The sequence below is a fragment of the Pyrgilauda ruficollis genome, unplaced genomic scaffold (genome assembly GCF_017590135.1).
Source record: "Pyrgilauda ruficollis isolate IOZ18807 unplaced genomic scaffold, ASM1759013v1 scaffold53, whole genome shotgun sequence".
NCBI classification, from domain to species: domain Eukaryota; kingdom Metazoa; phylum Chordata; class Aves; order Passeriformes; family Passeridae; genus Pyrgilauda; species Pyrgilauda ruficollis.
This window is the reverse complement of record NW_024526933.1, coordinates 1,708,678-1,729,553: the sequence shown is the minus strand read 5'-3', so window position 1 is coordinate 1,729,553 and position 20,876 is coordinate 1,708,678. Positions and strand designations below refer to the sequence as shown.

At 38.9% G+C, this 20,876-nt stretch overlaps 1 protein-coding gene across 3 annotated transcripts in view; it reads left to right on the top strand.

The window, feature by feature from the left end:
* Positions 1 to 246: 246 nt before the first annotated feature.
* LOC121360702 (DNA excision repair protein ERCC-6-like 2) overlaps positions 247 to 20,876 on the top strand; it is a 36,168-nt gene continuing 15,538 nt past the window's right edge. For 2 of the 3 annotated variants that reach the window (XM_041480749.1, XM_041480751.1), the window contains exons 1-9: positions 247 to 499; positions 3,040 to 3,467; positions 7,709 to 7,828; positions 9,331 to 9,524; positions 12,097 to 12,258; positions 13,596 to 13,803; positions 15,218 to 15,358; positions 16,842 to 16,955; positions 18,390 to 18,509. In XM_041480749.1, the coding sequence (XP_041336683.1) occupies positions 478 to 499; positions 3,040 to 3,467; positions 7,709 to 7,828; positions 9,331 to 9,524; positions 12,097 to 12,258; positions 13,596 to 13,803; positions 15,218 to 15,358; positions 16,842 to 16,955; positions 18,390 to 18,509 (1,509 nt within the window). In that variant the 5' untranslated portion in view covers positions 247 to 477. The remainder of the gene's footprint in view (positions 500 to 3,039; positions 3,468 to 7,708; positions 7,829 to 9,330; positions 9,525 to 12,096; positions 12,259 to 13,595; positions 13,804 to 15,217; positions 15,359 to 16,841; positions 16,956 to 18,389; positions 18,510 to 20,876) is intronic. The other variant, XM_041480750.1, reaches the window with a different exon arrangement.

Genomic DNA, 20,876 nt, shown 5'->3' with positions numbered 1-20,876 from the left:
TCATCAGCCTCCTAGCCCTGCGCTGCACCCACTCCAAGCGCTCCAAGCCTCTCTTCTCCGGAGGAGGCCAGATCCGGACGCAGCATTACCGGGCAGCACGGGCCAGCCGCCGCACCGCCCGGCCGCAGCCCGCCCGCTCCGCCAGCACACCTCGCGATATTTCCCGCCGGCGCCGCTGAGCACGGAGCGCCACGGCAACGCACATCTCGCGATACCCGCGCGGCCGCTGTCCGTGCCGGGCGGGGCGAGGCCGATGTGCGGTGCCGGCGGCGGCTGCGGCGCTCCGGGGCCCGGCCGCGCTGCGGAGAGCGGGCACAGCCACGGGGCCTGAGGCGCTCCGGGGGCTCCCTCGGCGCCCGCACCACCGTGACCCGCCCCGCGGAGGGGCGGCGGTGGGTCCCCAGCGCGCCGGTGCCCGTCCGCCCCCGGTGCCTCCGCCCGCGGGCCCCGTCGGGCTTTGCACGGCCAAAAGTTAAAATGGGTGGTGATGGTGTCCCAGGTAAGCGTCTTCCATGTGTCTTGCTCTACAGTATCCTCGAATTCTGTTTTTACAGTCATTTATTAGAGCGTAAAATAAAATAAATAAAAAAAAAAACCGAAAGGAAAACGAAACCTTGCACTCTAAAGTAAGTGGTCAACCCTCACTAGTTAGAAAGCGTTTGACGTAATTTCATAGAGGAGTAGTGGTCGAAAGGAACTAGTGGGTGACAGGAGGCCATTTCCACCATGATTTAGTACAGTTAATGTTGGCAGTAGTACATTTTTTTCCACCTGTAGTAAAAGGCGTAAGTACAGGTAAGCATCTTAAATACCAGTTTTCGTCATTGGTGGCAAGTGTACTATACCCATGCTAGGAAGCTATGTGAGATAATTTTCTTTGTTTTTAAAGACTGGTCCACATGAATTGTAGTTCTAATTCAAAAGCCAAGAACTTGGTGAATCAGGCTAGTTAAACTAAGCAGTTCATGCTTTGGCTTTAGTAGCATTATTTTCTAGCCTTTTGCAGCAATGGTGTCCTTAATACCATTTTATGTCTCAGCCTTTTTCTCATTCTGTTCCCTGCGTCTCACTAAGTTTGGAGTTTAGTAACACTAGTGCAATTGCCCAGTGTAATTTATTCCACCTTGCACCTGAACTCTAGTTGAGAGGACCCATATGCAACTCCTTAGCCTCAAATAAAATCTTATTAAAAATAAAAACAAAAACTCTGTCATCTTAAATCGTGGTTTTAACTTGAGAGTTTCTGAACATGTTGCATGTTCCTTCACTACTGTAAAAAAAGGAATTACAGAAGTGTTCTGCTGTTTAACTTTGATTTGCCTATATAACATTGTGCTGTACATAGCTGGTTTCAGTTTTTCAATTTTGGTTCCTGTTCTCATGAAATTGCAGAAAGAAGTTAATTTACTCATCTTTTTGCGTTGAGATGAGAGATGTGTACAAATGCCATGATCTTTAAGTATTATTTATGTGTGATTTGTTGAATAGACAGCCTGTACTTCACCCTTTGCCTCAGGAAGTTACATTTGAGCTTCAAGTCTTTGAGAAGATCTGAGGGAATGGCTGAGGGTCTTGGAGCAGCTTATGTAGGAGGTCATAGGGTGTGGGGATGAATGCCAAATAAGGATGATGGGGCCCTTTTTAAAGAGATCTGCAAAATGGTGAAAAGAATGGGGAGGCTTTGGTTTATGACCTTGTTAGTATGAGAACTAGTGGGCCATCAGTTTAGGTCTTTGGATCGAAGTTCATATCAGGCAAAAGTGTGACATCTATCCAGAGGAGACCCACAATATTTTTAGTCAGAGCTAATCAAATTCTACAAATCTGCATGCATTGAAAGGGGAGTGGAGTTACTTGAAAGAGAGCAGTCTGCTGATATTTACTAAACAGACAAACCACCTATGGCCTATGAAATCTCTGTAACTAAAAGAATAGAGGCAAAATAATTTTGGAACAGGGGTGTTCTGTAGGCTTGTACTGTTTTTATTGTTACCTGCACATCAGCTTAGGGCCAGTGCTGGCTGCAGAATAGTGGGCTTGGCTAAATGGATGCTTTTGTTTTCTCTGTGTTATTATGTATGTGAATTAAATACATTATGTATTAAATCAATTTAGTAAATTAATTATGGTTGTCATTGATTTAACTAATGCATTGTGAACATTAGTCCTGTAAGTGTATGCTTCCAGGTGCTCAGAACTTGGTGAGGAGAACCAGTCTTCTTGCAGTTTTTACACAGAGACATTAAAATAGGCAAAGGTGGAGCTTCTTGCCTTCAGAACTTTTTTCCTTACCTCTGAAAAGTGTCTGGGTTGATGTGTCCAGGAATATATACCACCACTGCTCATAGAATGATGAATACTTGCTCTGGTGGAAGATTCTCCCTGGCTCACTCCTTCCTATAAAAAAGGTGCATCTCATGGTAATGGATAATGACTTTCTTGTAAGTATCAAAACTCACTCCAGCAATAGATAAGAAACAATAAAGGTTCTGAAATGAATCATGTATCCCTTTGTTTTGGGATGACTGAGCAGGGGAAGATTAGAAATTGTTTCTGCTTGAAAAGGATGCCCCTTTTCCTCTCAGTTCAGATTTGGAAAACTTTGTGTGCGGCCATTATTTGTGAGGTCTTTTTACTGTGAAGAGTGAAGACCTTGGTTTTTATTTTTAGTAGAGGTATTTTGTGTTATTTTTCATTGCCAATGTGATGTGGGGTCTTTCCACTTTGATATGTACTGCTGTGTTTGCATGTGTGAAGCCACTGTGTTAACTTAATGCATTGGAATCTGTATTTTGCTTTTTTTCCTATACACCTTCTGTTATTTCTAAAATAGTGGTGTTAGAGCAACTATAATTTTATGTCTAGCTGTAAACAGTGACTGCTATTTTGATTCTAGTGCTACCATAAATAAAGTGTTTCTATGAAGTCGTATGCATTTTGTAAACTAAATTTGTATCCATTGCTTTAATAGTGAAGAAATTAAATACTTTGTCCATCAGGCCAGTTTATAACTATGTGTGGTTTTGGTTTTTTTTTCAGTAGATCATTGGCGTATTGGGGAGAAATGCCTTGCCCCTTGTTTTGAAAATGGAAAACTTCATGAAGGAGTAATAACTTCTCTTGAAACGGACAAGAATGGAAAATCATTTGCTGTTGTATCATTCTTGGAGTCTGAAGAAAGGAAAATACTAATAACAAAACTTTGTAAAGTGAAAGACAGTAGAGGACCCTGGAAAAGCTTAATATTTGATGAGGGTGATCTGGAAAAGCCATATTTTCCTGACCAAAATCTTCCATCTCCTGGAGTTGCTTTTAAATTATCTGACAATGGTGATTTTATCCCGTATACAATTAACAGATACCTGCGTGATTATCAAAGGGAAGGAGCCCAGTTTTTGTATAGACACTATGCTAATAAACGAGGGTGTATTCTTGGAGATGATATGGGCCTTGGAAAGACAATACAGGTATTATTTTCGTTTGTTACAGTGGGAGAATATAGTATTTTCTGGGATCTGTAAATCTTTTTTGAAAAGCATTGTATTTATGAAGTTTAAACCTCCCTCTGCTGTTGCAGAGATGGTTGAGGCAGGACATGATGTCCAGGACAGTACTCAGAGCCAGGAGTGCGTTGCTGATTTAAGACTCACTCCTTACAGGCCATAAAACTGGGATGTGATTCCTTTTAGTATAAGCATGAGTAATTATGATAGCTAAAATGTTAGTGTGTTGAATTTACTTTGAGGATTGCTGCCTGCCTATCATGAAAGCAATTTGCACTGGAGTACACTAAAAGAACTTGACACCCTTATCTGACTCTTGCTTTTAAAATACCTTTTTCTTTTTTTCCTGAAAACAAATAGTTTCAGTGTTCTGGGAATGCAAAAGAACTGACACTTTCATTCCCATCTCTGGAAAGAGTGCTTTGGTGTTCCATGTTACTTCCATCACTCTTTTGATAATGCAGCTTGATTGATGAGAGGATAAAGTGTAGCTGCATTTTTGTCATTGTGCTTTGAATCTGTGTGACCTAAATTACTGATTTTTTTACTTACTCACCTTCTCCTCACCTTCTCCTCACCTTCTCCTCACCTTCTCCTCACCTTCTCCTCACCTTCTCCTCACCTTCTCCTCACCTTCTCCTCACTTTTCTGTAATTAAGGTGATTTTATGTGTGGAAATTCTCTATAGTATGTCTAATTTAAAGTGAGCGGTTTGAGTTCTATGAGAGCTAGTCTTTGTCCCACTCTCTTTTGTCTTGCTCCATGTGTCCAATGCAAGTTTATACACTGACAGGTATTGCCTGTGGTATCTATTGTCTTTCCATTTAGGAGAATGTTGACAGATGCCTTTCAGCACAAAAAAGTGCTGTCCTGTAGCAAACTTAACAAGAGGAGTGGGTAAACTAAACTGTCAAAAACCTGCATAGACCATTTAGAGGTGTATCATGGATTTGTATAAATAGCTGATGATGCTCTGTTAACAGATGCTTCATTTTAAGCATGGCCATGTTTCTTGTCCGTGGTAGTTGAAGAACTCGGTAGTTACAGAAGACTGTTTCTACTCAGAACTGCTAATAATCTGATTTCAAGTATCTGTCTGTCTGTCTGTCTATCTAACTATGTGTGAAAGATAATAGTAAACTTTGGGGGCAAAAACTAAATTTAGTTGTCTTGATTGCATCTTGCATTTTTGAATCTCAGAGCTGATTCTCTAGGAACATTTATCACAGTGACAGTGTGTTCCTATGTGGAATTTACATCTGATGGCCATTTCTTTTAATCTGTGTCAAGTTTTTAGAAGAAAGGTAGAGATTTCAGAGACTATCTTATGTGAAGAGTATCGTATGTGAAGAATAACAAGAAGGGATTCTGTAGGTACGTAGGTCAGAAAAGAAACGTTGAGGAGACTGATCTGAGGCAGCGGCAAACTCGTGCCTGACCAGTCTGGTGACCTTATATGATGAGATTATGGTAATGGTCAATATGGGAAGATGGACCGATGCATCTGCTTCTTGTAGGGCCTTTAATATGGTTCCCCATGATATGTTTAACTCCAAACTGGAGATGGCTGGATGTGATGGATGGACAATTCAATGGATAAAGAGCTGGCTGGCTGGCTGGATGCAGCCAGAGAGTTGTGGTCAATGCCTCTGTGTTGAGGTGGAGGCTGGTGATGAGTGATGTCTCTCAGGCTCTGTTTTAAGATCACTGCTCTGCAGTGGTTACTTCAGTGACACAGACAGTGGGATCTCAAGTTTGCAATCTCAGGTTTGCAAATGACAGAAATCTGAGCAGTGCAGTTGACACAACAGAGGGATGGGATTCCATCCAAAGGGACCTGGACAAGCTTGAGAATTGGACACATGAGAACCTTATGAAACTCAACAAGTCCAACTGCAAGGTACTGTGCCTGGGCTAGGGCACTCCCAAACATGAGAAGAAATGGGGAGAAGTTGTAGAGAGCAGTCTTGAGAAGGGGGACTGTGAGATTCTTGTGGGTGAAGAGCTGCATATGAGCCAGCAGTGTGTCCTCGCAGCCTAGGTGTGCATCCAAAGCAGCATGTCCAACAGGTCAAGGGAGGTGGTTCTTCCCCTCTGCTCCACTCTTCTGAGACCCCGCCTGGAACACTGCAATCAACTCTGGGGTCCCCAGCACAGGAGGGATGTGGACCGGTTAGAGTAGGTCCAGAGGAAGCCAGGAGGTGTTCCAAGGGATCGAGAACCTCTCCTATGAAGACAGGTGGAGAGAGTTGGGGCAGTTCTGCCTGGAGAAGAGAAGGCTCTTGGAGAACCTCATTACGACCTTCCAGTAACCTTTGTGTTCAAGACCAGGTTAGATGGGGGCCCGAGCAATGTGGTCTAATGAATGGCATCATTGCCCATGGCAGAGGTTGGAACTAGCTGATCTTTAAGGTTCCTTCCAACCCTTACTGTTTTATGATTCTGTGATCTTGTGTATTTTTTATTAAACCCAGTGTTTGTGTTCAAGTTTAGCTTGGGAAAGGTAGTTCAGTGGATATGAAGTAAAATAGTAGAATTCACTTGTTTAGAAAAAGTTAGTACATACGAAAAAATAAATCTAAACTTCATTGAATAACTGATATAGTCATAGAAAAAAGTTGTCTCATGATTGTCAGTTGGCTGAAGCTTACTGTTTCAGAATTATAGGATGGTTCATGAGATAAAAGCTTTTCTAGAAATCCTTTGAATTTTAATGTTCTTTGTATTTCTGAAGTGATTTTTGCTTTAACTATCCCAGCCATATGGTTCCTTCGTATCAAGTTGAAGTTTAGGTGAAGGCAAATAGAATAATGTTGTTTCTTAGTGTGGTTACAGTAAACTAGTTTGCTGTCAAGGCATTTAGGTTTCTTCTTGCTTTATCTAGAAAAGCCAAAGATTTTTGATAATGAGTTGCTGTTTCACTGCCTTTTCTACTCTTAGAAATTTGTGATGCAAATTCTACTAAGAATGGAGAATGTGGAAAAGACACGGAGATTTATTGTTCAGTTGAATTGATTCTAATTTTCAAAGTATTTAAAAATAAAAGTGATTCGTTGAACAACATGTGCAAACTGGCAGTTCATCTCAACCTCAGTTTATGAGATATTATGTATAAAAATGTTTGGGTTATTTTTATTCTACATTCCTTTCTTTCACTCTGTGGCCTTACCTATGATAGATTTCTTCTCTCTTCTGTCCATCCAACTACTCTTTTCAGGGAGGTATTTTTCTGCACTCTGCTCTCCTGACTAGCTCTTTCTCCCTATCATTAGAGGGAGAAAGTTCTTTTTTTGGACATAGCTTTACCTCTGTCCTGCTATGAGCAGCTGTGTAGCAGCTGCAAAAAGGAAGTGGCTGGAGCTAGCTGCTCTGAGTGAAAGGGATCTGTTGGGATTTCAAAAGAAGGGCAACCTCTCTGATGATGCAACTGATCCTTGTTGCTATTTAGTCCTTGGATACCATTTGTCTGAAGCGAATTTTGAATTTGCATGTTCTGGCCAGATCTTTCTCTGCCTTCTTCCTGTTTTGGATTATGATAGGAGCAGTTTGGAATAGCCTGTGCTGGGATGTTTGTCTTGCTGCGGTGTATTGTAATAAATGTGTTCTTTTAATCACCTTGACTGGTTTGAGGCAGATGGGAGAATATAGCACAAAAGAAAAAAAATTGTTTTGATGTCAACAACAGGAATTTGAAGGAATGAAACATACAGAAGACGTATTAGTAAAAAACAAACCTGTAGGATAAGCCTCTTCTTCCTTTTGCTGAAATAACATTGAGAGGATAGTTAGAGGATATCTGTTCCTTCTGTTTTCTCATCTGAAATTCAAGTACCCTGAAAAGGAGGAGTGTTGCAAGACAAGCCTCATCCATATTTTTTTCTGACTCATTCATACTCTGTCTCCTGTGTATTTTTGTGACATTTCTACTTAAAGAATAAAAGTAAGATAGAGCAATTAATTGCTTTTATTAGTTCAAGGAGTTCTTGGAAATCCAGAGGAGGGAGGGGGTCCCATTTTAAAATCAGATTTATTTAAAGCCAACAAACACCCCTTGGCTGCACCCCCTAGAAAAAATCTCCCCCTCCCACCAAACCAAACCACCTTCCAGAGTCCTGTCCAGGATTTTGTCCTAAATGTTTATTTTTTGTGGAATTCATTCAGTTTCTTATTATACATAGTCACTGAGAATTGTTTTCTTTTTCAAGGTCATTTCATTTTTGGCTGCAGTGTTGCACAAAAAGGGAACACGTGAGGATATTGAAAATAATATGCCGGAGTTTTTACTGCGGACAATGAAAAAGGGCTCAGATTGTCACCCCAAGAAGGTACAACTTTTAGTGATACAGGCTTAAGGATTTTGATGAAAGGCAATACTTGGATTTGTTTGTTTGTTCTAGGAGTTTACGTACATTAATTTTTAAAATTCAGCTGCTGAAGTAGGATTTCATGCCTTTCCTAATAGTGTTTGAGAAGCCTTCAGTTTTCCAGACTGCCATAGTGCCCTCTCTCTCTAGTTGTTATTGTCTAATCTCTTACTACTTTTCATCTGCACTAATGGAAAACATTTGGAGGTGTCTGGGTTAGATTTGTGACTAGAGTACATTGAAAAGCCCACATCAGTGAGTAGAAAATTAGTGTTGTGTGATGATATTTTTAAAGTAAAAAAGCATGTGTACCTATAATAACAGGGTATTTAATTAAGACAAATCCATATGTTTGGAAAGTATTGCTAATAGCCTTGTGATGTCCTGTGTTTTCTTGATTGGCTGTCATAATTTTAGAAGTAAGTCTGGTTGATAATATAGGTAATGGAATATAGTGACAGCAAAAAAAAAGATACATGTAAAAGTTCTGTGTGAATAAGATAGATCTGAAGATTGTTTTAATTTTACCCGTTACAGAAGTCATGCGATTTTTATTTTCCATTGTTATTTTTATTTTGCTGCAATAGTTAGAGAATTTGACTGGCATATGACAGTCATACAGTCAGCTATGACTGTAGCTCTGTGAATAATGGATATGTGCTCCTCATATACAGGAAATACATATATAGGAAATACAGAGGAATGGGTATAGCACTTATACAGAGGAGGGATAGCACTTCACATGCAAAGAAACAGGAAAGGTTCTGACTCTGACTGTGTGCGAGGGAAGGATGTCACTTTGAGGACATTTAATGTTGAAAGAGGTCACAGAGAGGTTGTAGACCCCATCCATCCTTATGGTGTTTTGAAGACCCCAGTTGGCTAAGCCTGGGTTTGAAGTCAGTGTTGCCACTGCTTTGACTATAAAGTTGGACTGAAAATGTCCCAAGGTCACTTTGTACCTCTTTGATTTTATTATCCTGTGATACTAAGTGAATTGTATGAGCTGTCCTAATTTTTTTAACTCTTTTCAGGACTATCTGTTTTCAAGTCACATGATGACTAGACTTAATAGATTTGAGGAAGCTGCTTACCCTTTTCATCCTTTTATTTTTTCCATTTGTAAAACATTTTATGGTATACAGATGCTATGACAGTGCAAAATGATAGTGTTTCACATCTTACTGCATTTGTTAAGAGTATAATTTAAGTAAGTAGTGCTTTTTAGTATTTAATTTTAGTATGACAGTATTTTTCTGCTGTATTATATACATACTCAGGGTAAACTGATTACTTTTGTATTTATATTAACTTTAGATATTTTGCATACGTCCTTTGAAATGGCAGAATTAAACAGTCAGACTGCTCAGAGCAGTAAAATAGTCAAGATCTTGACTTCTGTTATTGAGAAATTGCTGTGTTGTGGTTTTTCTAGTGATACTTTAATATATATTTGTTTTCAGATTTTCCTCATAGTGGCCCCTCTTTCAGTGCTGTACAACTGGAAGGATGAGTTGGACACATGGGGATACTTTAAAGTCTCTGTCTTACATGGCAGTAAAAAAGATGATGACATGAGTCGCATCAAGCAAGGGAAATTTGAAGTTGCTCTTACAACTTACGAGATACTTCGCCTGTATTTGGATGAATTTAACAGGTAATAGTTTTTATATGTTTTTGTACACACTGAATTTTAACTAATTGTGCATTGTTCTTTTCAAGGACTTTTTTCCATACAACATATGTGCTGTTAAATCCATTGACTCACTGTGTGGCAGAGAAGAATCCTTGTACTATTGAATTTATCCTGTACTACTGAATTTAACCTGTCCAGTTCTGGTGGGTTGACCTTGGCTAGACACCAGGTGCTCACCAGGCCACTCTATCAGTCCCTTCCCAGCTGGACAGGGAAGAGAAATTAAGACAAAAACCAGGTCTTTAGTTGAGATAAGGCAGTTTACTAATGCAAAAGCAAAAGTTTAGACATGCAGAAAGAGAAGAAAAGGTTTATTTTCTGCTTCCCATAAGCTAGCAGTGTTGAGCCACTTCCCAGGAGATGGTGCTTCCACACACGTAGCAGTTGCTCTGAAAGGCAAACATCATAAATAACAAATGCCCCATTCTTCCTCCTTTCCTTAGCATTTATATCTGTGCTGATACCTATGAGATCAGTTATCCCTTCCGTCAGTTTGGATCAACTGGCCAAGTTTTGTCCCTCCCAGGATCTTACCCATTCCCAGTCTACTGATGTGGGGGGAATGTTGAGAGACAGTGCTGATGCTCTGCCAGCACTGCTCAGCAGTAGCCAAAGCACTGGTGTGTTAACAACACCTTTCCTACTACCCACAGACCAGTGAGAGCTGCTGTGGGAAAATTAACTCCATCTCAGCCAAACTCAATACAACTGTCTTTGTAATGGGACACTTGGTAGCAGTAAGTGCTTGAATAGTTCTCATAAAACCGGTCTTTGTTGGTAACAGAGTTATGAAATGTTCTCTGAAAGATGGAGGAATTGCCTGCCTGAAACCCGATGACTGCTAAAAGATATATAGAAGGTATTTCTGTCTGTCAGTGTAAGGAGAACAATCACCTGGAATTTTTAGCAAATGCTCAGAAAGGTATTTTCTTTGTTATTTGCTCTTTTCACCAGCTTGATGAGATTATTGAACCCTAAAAGCTTTGAGATTTAAACCCACACATTTCTCATCCAATCCTAAAGGTCCTTTTCCCCTATATCATTTTGGAAGTAGGGTACGAGTTGTGTCAGTGGCTGGTGGTAGCAGCCTGCCCTCAACAGTTGATATAAGTGGATCTGCAGATCTTGGCATTTCAGGTGTTGGGAAAGGTCCAGGCCCCAGAGACTACCTTAGCTGTCTGGAGATCCAGCATCAAAACAATCACATCTTCATTTCTGTGCTCAGGTCTGAAGTACAGAGAGTAGAGAAGTACAGATAGAAGAATAAAGTTGTTATCAACTACCTGTGTTCTTCCTGAGGAACTCTTCATGCTTGATCGTGGAATAGCCCGTGATCAGGAAATAGGTGCCTGTTTGGAGCAGATCTAATGTGTGACTGCCTGCAAACACATTTGTTCACTACGCAGATTATCAAACTGTTTCTGCAGAGTATGTGACTGGATGGGCCTGTGATCTCACACCAGGAGAAGCTTTGTGTCTTGCTTCACTACAGTGATGGATTGGCCTCAAAAGCTGCTCTTAAGTAATTAGCTGTCAGGAATAAGAATACATATGCTCCTTTGTGCATGTAAATCAGAGATTTAAGTGAAAGGAGCTAGGATATGAACATCTGGTAGACTTATATGAAACTCCAATTTTTAGCATATTTTGGGAATGTAGGAACTTGAATATGAATGAATGTATTTAGTGATTAGCAAAAATGCCAAAAGATCAGCCTTCATTGGTGAACTAAATGCAGCTTGCTCAGGAGACATGCTTTCTACTAAACATCTCTAAACATGTCTGTTTCAGCTTTTTGCAGCATATCAGTCTGGATATGGTTGTGTTCTGAAATATTAATGTATATAAAGTGAACTCATAGAGTTAGTAAATCTCTTCCTAGGAACTTGAAGACTTTATTATTATCTCAGTATACGGGTCGTTCGACTCCTACGTTTTATTCTTGAACTGACTGCAAAATATCTTTTGGTCATTGCTTATAGCTGCGTTCCATGTCATCACAATCCCAAAAAATCAAAATTCCTCTGCTATATTGGTATTGTATATATATTCTTGAGTGATACTTCATTGTAGAAAACCATGCAGATTGAAATGTTTTCAGTTCACTGGTGTTTGCCTTGGATAATTTTTGTGGGTGAAATGAAGCATACCTATGTTAAGCGTAGTTTACCTTCAGAGACTTAGTTATTTTTTATAAATCTTAATTATGAGTGGAGTTAATTTTAGTGAGATATGCTGGATTCATTCGTCCACGGATTGAAAGCTTCTTTGTTCACAGAAAGCATTTGATACAGGTAACAGTAGCTCATTTATTTGATGATGTAGTTTAGCCATTATGTTCAACTATGTTAATTGAATTTACTAAACAAACAATATGAGGAAGTGGAGTGGCATAATATAAAAAACCAGGGAAATCAAAAAGTAATAATGTGTTATAATATAATCATAGCTATTTGTGCGGCTGACTTCACTTTTTGTACGTATGTGGGGTGATGGGACAAGTCAATTAATGAAATCTTTTTTTGATCTGCAGTATAGAGTGGTCTGCTGTGATAGTGGATGAAGCACATAGAATCAAGAATCCAAAGGCTCAAATAACTCAAACCATGAAGTCATTAAAATGCAGTGTTCGCATAGGTCTTACTGGAACCATTCTTCAAAACAATATGAAGGAACTTTGGTGTGTTATGGACTGGTAAATAAAATATTTTTTTTTTATGTTTAAGCCCTTCAGTGTGTTGACTGTGCAGTGGGGTTGGGGCAGGACTGGATGGTATGGACCCATCTGTGTTATAAAAAAACAACAAAACACAACTCTCAACTTTAAAAAACCTGATTTTTTTTTTTTTTTGAGAATATAACTTACTGGGGAGGTAAGCTCTTGGTATTTTACAGTTACTTAATACATTTGGAGTTCTTCCCAGCTGGCTTCTTTGGGGAATTTGGGAAGCAGTTAAAATTATTCTTTCTCCACCTCCCATATTACCCTTTTTCTTTTTCTTTTTCTTTTTCTTTTTCTTTTTCTTTTTCTTTTTCTTTTTCTTTTTCTTTTTCTTTTTCTTTTTCTTTTTCTTTTTCTTTTTCTTTTTTTTCTTTTTCTTTTTGTTCTTTTTCTTTCTTCTTCTTCTTCTTCTTCTTCTTTTTCTTTTTCTTCTTTCTTTTCCTTTTTTTCTTCTGTCCTTTGCCCAGTAGAATTACACAGCCTTGACCAACATAGTGCCTTTGCTCTGTGCAGTATGTGCAGGTCTTTCTGACGGGCAGGTCTTTTCTACTTAGAGGATGAAAATAATAATATTTTGCTTTTTTTTTTTTTTTTTCCAAAATGCACAAGTGCACATATTTGAAAAGTAACAGTCTTGTCCTGAAAAACTTTTAATAGTCAAGGAGAGGTGCAACTGACCGTGGGTACAAATCTAAATCTCCTGGGAATGCTTTGCAGAGGAAGAACAAAGCAAGTATACTTCAAATATATGGATATTTAGAACAGAAGTAGCAGGAAGAATATTCTAAGCTTAGTGTTGCACCTGGTTCATTAAAACTATGCTGATGTTGTCAGTAAATTGTTCCCATGTGTAATGCTGCCAAAAATTACTAAATTCTTTCTACTATTGCGTTTCTCAAGATTTTATTTAGTTAATTGTAATATCTGTTAATTGTATATTCTGATTTCATAAAACCAGTAAAAATTGAAAACATGACTGCTTAGCTTCCAGTTTAGGCTCCTTAACACTAGCAGCCTTGTAGTTTAGAGCTTCTATATAATTGTGATTTCTGTTGTTCTGCTAAACTTTTTCTTTTCTTGAGATTGAAACCCTTTTCCTGAAGGGTATGTCTTAGCATTTGAGAATCACAGAAGACAAAGGAAAAACGGCATGTCTTAAAATAGTATATATTTCTATTTGTACTTAAAATTTTTAGTAGTTTCTCTAGTGACTGGTACTTTAAGAGATCTTGCTGTTAGTCAGAAAAAAAAATCATGGTATGCTTTAAATCAATGAATCAATCCCCCATCCCCTTTTGTTTTTTTAATAGGGCTGTACCAGGACTTTTAGGTAGCAGAGTACATTTCAAGAAGAAATTTTCTGATCCAGTGGAGCATGGCCAGAGGCACACTGCAACTAAAAGAGAGCTAGCAACAGGTCGTAAGGCCATGGTGAAGCTAGCAAGAATAATGTCTCGCTGGTTTCTGAGACGTACCAAAGCGCTTATCAGTGATCAGTTACCAAAAAAGGAAGACAGAGTAAGAGTGCCTTCACATTTCAAATACAATGCTAATGAATGTATCTCTTCTTTTTTGTTTTCTTGTTGTATTTTCTCTTTTGCATCATGTCTGTAGTTTATGGTTCTCTCTTCATCTTTTTAACTTAAGAAGGATCCATAGTCTTGGAAAAAAGTGCACTTGAAGTAGTGTGCTTTGTTCACGTAATTACTATGATTGAACATTGAAATGGAGTAATCAAGCATGAAAATGCTCAGTTAGTCTTCTGACTAGTGATTTACACATCTGTTTTATGTATGTTTTTGTCCTTATGTCTGCAAGCCCAAAGCAATGTATTTAAATGTCTTGAAATTCTATGCCGAACTTCTGAATTTGCATCTTGACACTTTGTGTATGGAACAGTATGCTTTTAACTCCCTCCAATCTTGAAATAAAAGAAAAATTTCAGGCAAACTGATTCTGTGATAGGCCTGTAATCCTGTTCATCTCATGCAATTGTAAATAATATATGAAGTGATAATACTTTATGTTATCTAAATAAAGATATAGCTAAGAGTTCTTCTAAATCTTTTATTCTGAGTTGACAAATAAGTATGTTTGCATCTGGTTTTATTTTCAAAATTTGGTGGTTTTTCTTCATTCTTAGTTTATAATGATGTCATCTAGGCAGTCTTCTGAAGGAAAGATTAACACAAACATGAGTCAGTTTCCTTTCTGAATCTAGCAGGTTTTACTCTTTTCATTATCTTGTTAATGTGAGTATATGTTCAAGTTACTGCTGTATTATTATAGCTCAGCATGGTGCTGCTGCTATATAGATAGTGTAGGTTAAGGAGTGATCTTGGGATTTCTGTCTCCTGCTGCTTAAGACTAAAGATGTCATGGAGATGCCACCCATGGTCTTTCAGAAGAGGGATCAGTGTTTTTGCCATAGCACTTTGTAGATCCTTGCCTTCTCATTGTTTATTCTGTTTGTCCTGCTTGCGATAGTGCCCTACAACAGCCAATGCCTAAAAAGGGGAAAGAAAGGGGAAATTGAGCACCTTGCAAAACAGAGAGGAATTTGTAATTAACATTATGCATTTACTTCTCTCACTTTTCCTTTGTCCTATTCCTTCACAAAAGCTATGCTTGAAGGTTTTGAGCAAAATAATGGCAGGTTCTTGTAGAATGATATTGATAGTCTTTGTAGAATTTTGGGGTGGAATAAAATAAGTATGCATACATTTTTACTACAGTTTCTTGCTCTTTTGGTGTCAGGATCCACTTTTTTTTTTTCATTTGGTGGTAGAATAATTTCCTGTAACTATTTGAGCAAGTGTAGAATTTATTTCTGTTTTCAGTAATCTGTGATTTGTGTTTTTTGATGAAGTGGGCTTTTGCCTTTCATTTTATGATGCACATGATAGTGTTTTTTGTGTTTTCTCTTTGGCAGATGGTGTTTTGTTCCCTCACTGAATTCCAGAAAGCTGTGTACCAGGCTGTGCTAGAGACAGATGATGTAACCTTGGTATTAAGAGCAGGAGAGCCCTGTAGCTGCAACAGTGGACGGAAGAGGAAGAACTGTTGTTACAAAGTAAGAACTTGGCACTGTTTGGATTTTAGTGCATAGTCTTCTGAATTTCTCAAGAGACTCTCTGCTGATGAAGAACTGATTGAAATGTTTGCCTAGCTGTAGCTCATCTGTTTGGGATATCCCAGCTGGAAACATGGGGAGCTGCATCACCAGCATGATAAAGTTAAGCACTTTGGGGATACTGCGAAGCTGCTTGGCATGCCCTGAGCAGGTGATTGTTCCCCATGCAGTAAATGCTGGATCTTTTGTATTAATAAATGCACCTGTGATTTAGTTGATACTGGCAAGTATCAGGCATGCTGCTCCCGGGTGCCTCAGGTGGTTTGCGCAGGAGCAGTGAATGGGAGACATGCTGAACCCAGCAGGTTGCCAGTGTAGTTCGTTGTGTTCTAACTGCAGTCGTACCTTTCTGTGCTGTTCACTTTGCCTTGCTTCATGAGGGGAGAACTGTAACAGCAGTCGCAGAGCACAAGCCAAACTTTGTCCAAGGGTAACACCTTTGCAGATTTCTTTAGTCTTCTTCGGACTTCTTTAAACCCTGATCAGTCTAGTTTTATGTTTGTTTTGCTTGCCTCACTCAGGAGGCTCAGATTAAGCACATCTTTTAAACATTTAGAAGCATATATTACATGCTTCTTTCTCCCTTTTATCTCTCTGGCCTGCTCTGATTCTTGTGTAGAGTTTTTTTTCAAATGATGTAGCTTCTTCAGTCTTCTGCATCTTTCTTTATGAGCAATCCCCTTATCAGTTTTATTTAATATACCATGGATACTAGCCCTCTCTGCAGGCTTTTGTTTCGAGTGATGTCTTGTAGAAAAAAAGAAATGCTGGTGGACTTGGTTCACAGAAGGGCAGTAGGCAGGCCTGCAGATAGTTGAGTGCTCTTATGAGCTGTTTTATTCCAAAGTTAACTGTGAAATATAGTAACTTGAGAAGGCAAAGGAAAACAAATATTGATCAAGCCAGCCAGCCATAACTAGGAAGATAGCTGATGCTGTTGCACAGTTGCTGTTGCACTGCAGAATGTCTGAAGCTTGAATTATGCTGTTTGAGATGTTTGTAAAGCTTTATAGGCTTTTGCTGGAGAGAAAAGTAAAGTTAGCAGTTGAAAGGTAAGAAGTTATTCAAACTGCTCTTGCGTGATTTAATTGGTTATAAAGTTACCATCTTCTTGTTTACTGAAGAATTCTTGGTTATCTCCATGGGTTGTCTGTAGAAGTTACTGTCTGAAATGTTTAGCAAGCAATGAACATAGCTTGGGTTTTTTTCTTATTGAGAAGATGTTTCTATTAATAGGGTGACAAAGCTGAAGGAAAAACAAAACTTGATTCATTTCTATCAGAAATACGGTATTAATCTCTTCGAAATCAGTTATAGTGTTAAGAATTGTTAGTGCATTAAACCTGGTAAGAATAGCATTTATTTGAGATTATTACTTACTTTCAGTAGTATTTGTTTGCATAAACTGGTTTTTTTTTCATAGGTAAATGCACATGGTGAAACGATTAAGTCATTGCGCTTCAGTTACCTAATGATCCTACAGAAGGTTGCAAATCATGCTGCACTGCTGCAGACAGACAACACTAGCAAGCTGCAGGTTAGTTTCAGAAGTATCTAAAAAATGGACTTGTGGAAAATGAATAGGATGAAAACTCTTGAATGAAAATTGCTGCTGGTCTGCTTATGAGTCTTAACTAACTGCAATTAAGATATTTTGTAAAATTCCTTCCTCATACAGAATGCATACCTTATAAAGATGTTATACAAAACAACATGTTCATTTAGTTGCTTCGTGTCTGAAAGTAAGGATTATAAAACATTAAAGAGGTTAGGAGGGAGAGTAATTTTTAATAATTTCTAAGAGTACCATTTTTGTTACATTTATGAAGAGTGCCTATAAGAGGAATGTCTTTGTGGAAATAAATAATAGATAATTAGAATGGGTTTTTTCTCTGGTACTTTATGTTAAGAACTGAGTTTCTTTAAATAATGAGAAACATGTTTTAGAAGAAATTGCTCAATGAAAGATCAGTATCAGCTTATCTTGTTACTATGGCAATCAAGAAGACCCACGAGTGGCAGTTTCCGTAATGCTTGTTTGTGAGCCTTAAGATCCAGGAATGAGGAAAGGGATTTAGGGACATTGCAACTTTTTCTTAGAATCTATCAAGGAAGAGAAATCACAATGTCCTACTTAATTTTGCTAGCTTGTTCCATTAAAGCAGTTTTGCTTTTTCATAAATGTTACTTCTAGTGTCCAGCACATTGCACACAGCATATACCCAGATGTTTTTAGTGGTTTTTAGATGTTTTTTTTTGTATTGCGTATGTAGTTTTTGTTGTAATAACATCTGATATTTAAATACCCTCTGAAATAACAGAACACAATTATTTTGTGACTTACAGGCTTCTGCGTCATGCATAAGTATTAATTTCACCAACATCCGCTAAAGAAACTAATACTTTGTAGTGTTTCTTACCTTGAGTATTGAAGGTCCTTATGTGTGTTATTCGTAGGTGAGAAGTGTGATCTTTTCTTTCTCTCTGGAGCGAAGTGGACTTAAAGAGTGAGGTCATGTTTTAAGTTCAGAGCTAAATTTACCAATAGAGCTTTATGTGGCTTTTGAAAACCTTAAGTCCGTTTCCTGTACAGTTTTTGTTGTGGAACAATATGTAATTCCCATTCTGGCTTGTTACCCAAGAGAGTCAAGAGAAGTGTTGATGCACAACCCTTAGGTAATGCAAACGTCAAGGCAAGAGAATTTTTTGAAACTGATGATTCTGGCCAGGAGAAGAAATTCTGAATACGATCCATGATTTCAGATTAAGAATCTCTTTTGTTTTTAAATGAAACAAAGGAAAACACAGAGGATATGTTTTATCCAGCAGTTTTGTAGTGAGATGTATTAAAAACCACATAACTCTGCTTGAGATACTTCGGCAGATCATGTTTCAACCTGTTTAACTCCTTCCATGGCTTAATATAGCTCTGATTTTTAACACCTGTTCAATCTTTCTGCTTTTCTTCCAGGAAGCACATATCAAACGAGTTTGCAGCCAGGTATTTTCCAGTTTTCCAGATTTTATGCAGTTCAGCAAAGATGCAGCCTTTGAAACTATTTCAGATCCAAAATACAGTGGAAAAATGAAGGTAAAACCCCTTCCTTAGAAGAAAAATATATGTTATTAATAGCAATAGGATTGGCCTGTATTATATGGATATAAGAAAATATAGACCTAATAGTTTTGGGGGTTTTAATTTTTTCTGTTTATTGTTCATCATACAACAGCAGGAATCTCCTGTCATGGATCTGGGCAAAGACTGGATAAGAGTAATCTGTGATGCTAAAATTTTCTGAGATTTTAGCTTCACGTGTTTGATAGTGGGCATGGAAATGACCTTTATAGTCAACAGAACTATTGTTTCATGAAACCATGGATTCTGGTGACAGTCAGAAATATTTGGCAAAGAAAAGGAAGCAAAACAAAATCATTATGGGCTTAATGGTTTGTGCACAGCTTCATTTTTGTGTGTAGTTCCAATCTCTCCTCTCAAAAAGCAGGTGTTAGATTTTGAAAAGGTTCAGAGGACAGTTCAGAGAAGGGCCACAAGCGTAATTAGTAACTGTGTCAGAAGCAGCCAACTAGGCTGGGACCCTCCAGACTGTAAAGAATGTCTGAGCATAAATGTGAGTGGGACCTACACAATCATGAATGGCATGGCACTGGTGAAAATGTACTGAGTGCTTACTGGTTTCTCAAACCCTTAGGACATTAGATGAAAATAATAGTAGTTGTGCTGAAGATGACCAAAATAAATGTGTCTAGTATGAATCTGTAAAACCCCTCAGTCAGAAACTGTCTTTCTCTGGTTTCAGAGAGGAGCAAAAGATGATGAGATGACATATAGTGTAGATTATGATGTTGTTTAATGTAGATGGAAAGTATGTCTAATATAACTAATTATAAAGAAAACCATACCAGTTTTAGTAGTACTCTGGAGCTGAGAGAAACTGGGAGAGTTAGGAGCTGTACAGAATTTTGGCTCTCTGTAAACCTGGATAATAACATTTTCTTCTTGGGACTGGTGGCAGTGGGAGGACTATGTTGCTGTAGCAGGAATGGCTGTTATCACTTTACTGATTTGTTACTATGCAAGCAATATCTTTCTTTTTTGTTAATATATATGTATGAAATGCCTACATATTAACATTGTTGTGCACACTTGATTATTTTGAGAAGGTGAATTTAGCTGTTAAACTAATACCTAGCTTTAACAACTAAATCCATCATCTTTAGGGGTTGAAGAATTTCTTATGAAGCAGTTCTGTTACTGATTATTTTACCATGACATTATTCATGTTACTATTTTATATTTTCGTTATTGTTTTATTGTATTTTTTTCCATTGCATTCTTCTGGAAAAGCTCGCAGCCCCTGCTTTGGACTTGTACACCCTTTGCCAGATTAAAAACTGACTGGTTAGCTGAACCCAGAGAGTGGTGATGGATGGTGCCACATCCAGTTGACATCCAGTCACCACTGGTGTCTTCTAGGGTTCAGTTTTGAGGCCAGTCCTGTTCAACATCTTTACTGATGATCTGGACGAGGGGATCAAGTGCACTCTCAGTAGGTTTGTAAACTTAAGATGGGTGGGATTGTTGGTCTGCTGGAGGTTAAGAAGACTCTGCAGAGGAATCAGTGGGCTGAGACCAATGGTGTGAGTTTCAGCAAGAGGCAATGCCAGGTCCTGCATTTGGCCACAGCAATCCCCTGCAATACCACAGGCTGGGGCAGAGTGGCTGAAAAGCTGCCAGGTGAGAAAGGACGTGGAGGTGCTGATCAGCAGCGGCTGGACACGAGCCAGCAGTTTGCCCAGGTGGCCAGGAAGGCCCGTAGCTTGTATCAAATTTTGTGTCCAGCAGGATCAGGGAGGTGATTCTTCCCCTGTGCTTGGCATTAGTGAGGCCACACTTTGAGCACTGTATTCATTTCTGGGCCCTTCTGGGCAAGAAGGACACAGAGATGCTGCTGGAGGATGTTCAGAGAAGGGCAAAGGAGCTGGTGAAGGGTCTGGAGTGTCAGGCTTATGAGAAACAGCTGAGAGAGCTGAGATGTGTTTAGCCTGGAGAAAAGGTCTCCCCTGAGCCTCCTTGTTACTCTGTACAACTAGCTGAAATGAGGTTGTGGTAAAATGTGGTCCTGATTCTGGCCAGAGTTAATTTTGTTCAGTAGCTGTGAGGGGAAGGTGCCTGAAGTGGTGCAGGTGTGGCCAAAGGGTTATTCTGTACAGCCCAGAAAGCCAGAGGTGTCCTGGAATGCATCAAAGGAGGTGTGGCCAGCAGGGCAAGAGAGGTGATTTTCCTCTTCTCCTCCACTCAAGCAGTGGGTATTCAGCTTTCCCACTACAAAAAGTATATGGATATGTTGGAACAAGTCCAGAGGGGCCATGAAGATTATTAGATGGGTGGAACACCTCTTCTATGAGGAAGGGCTGAGGGAACTGAAGTTGCTGAGTC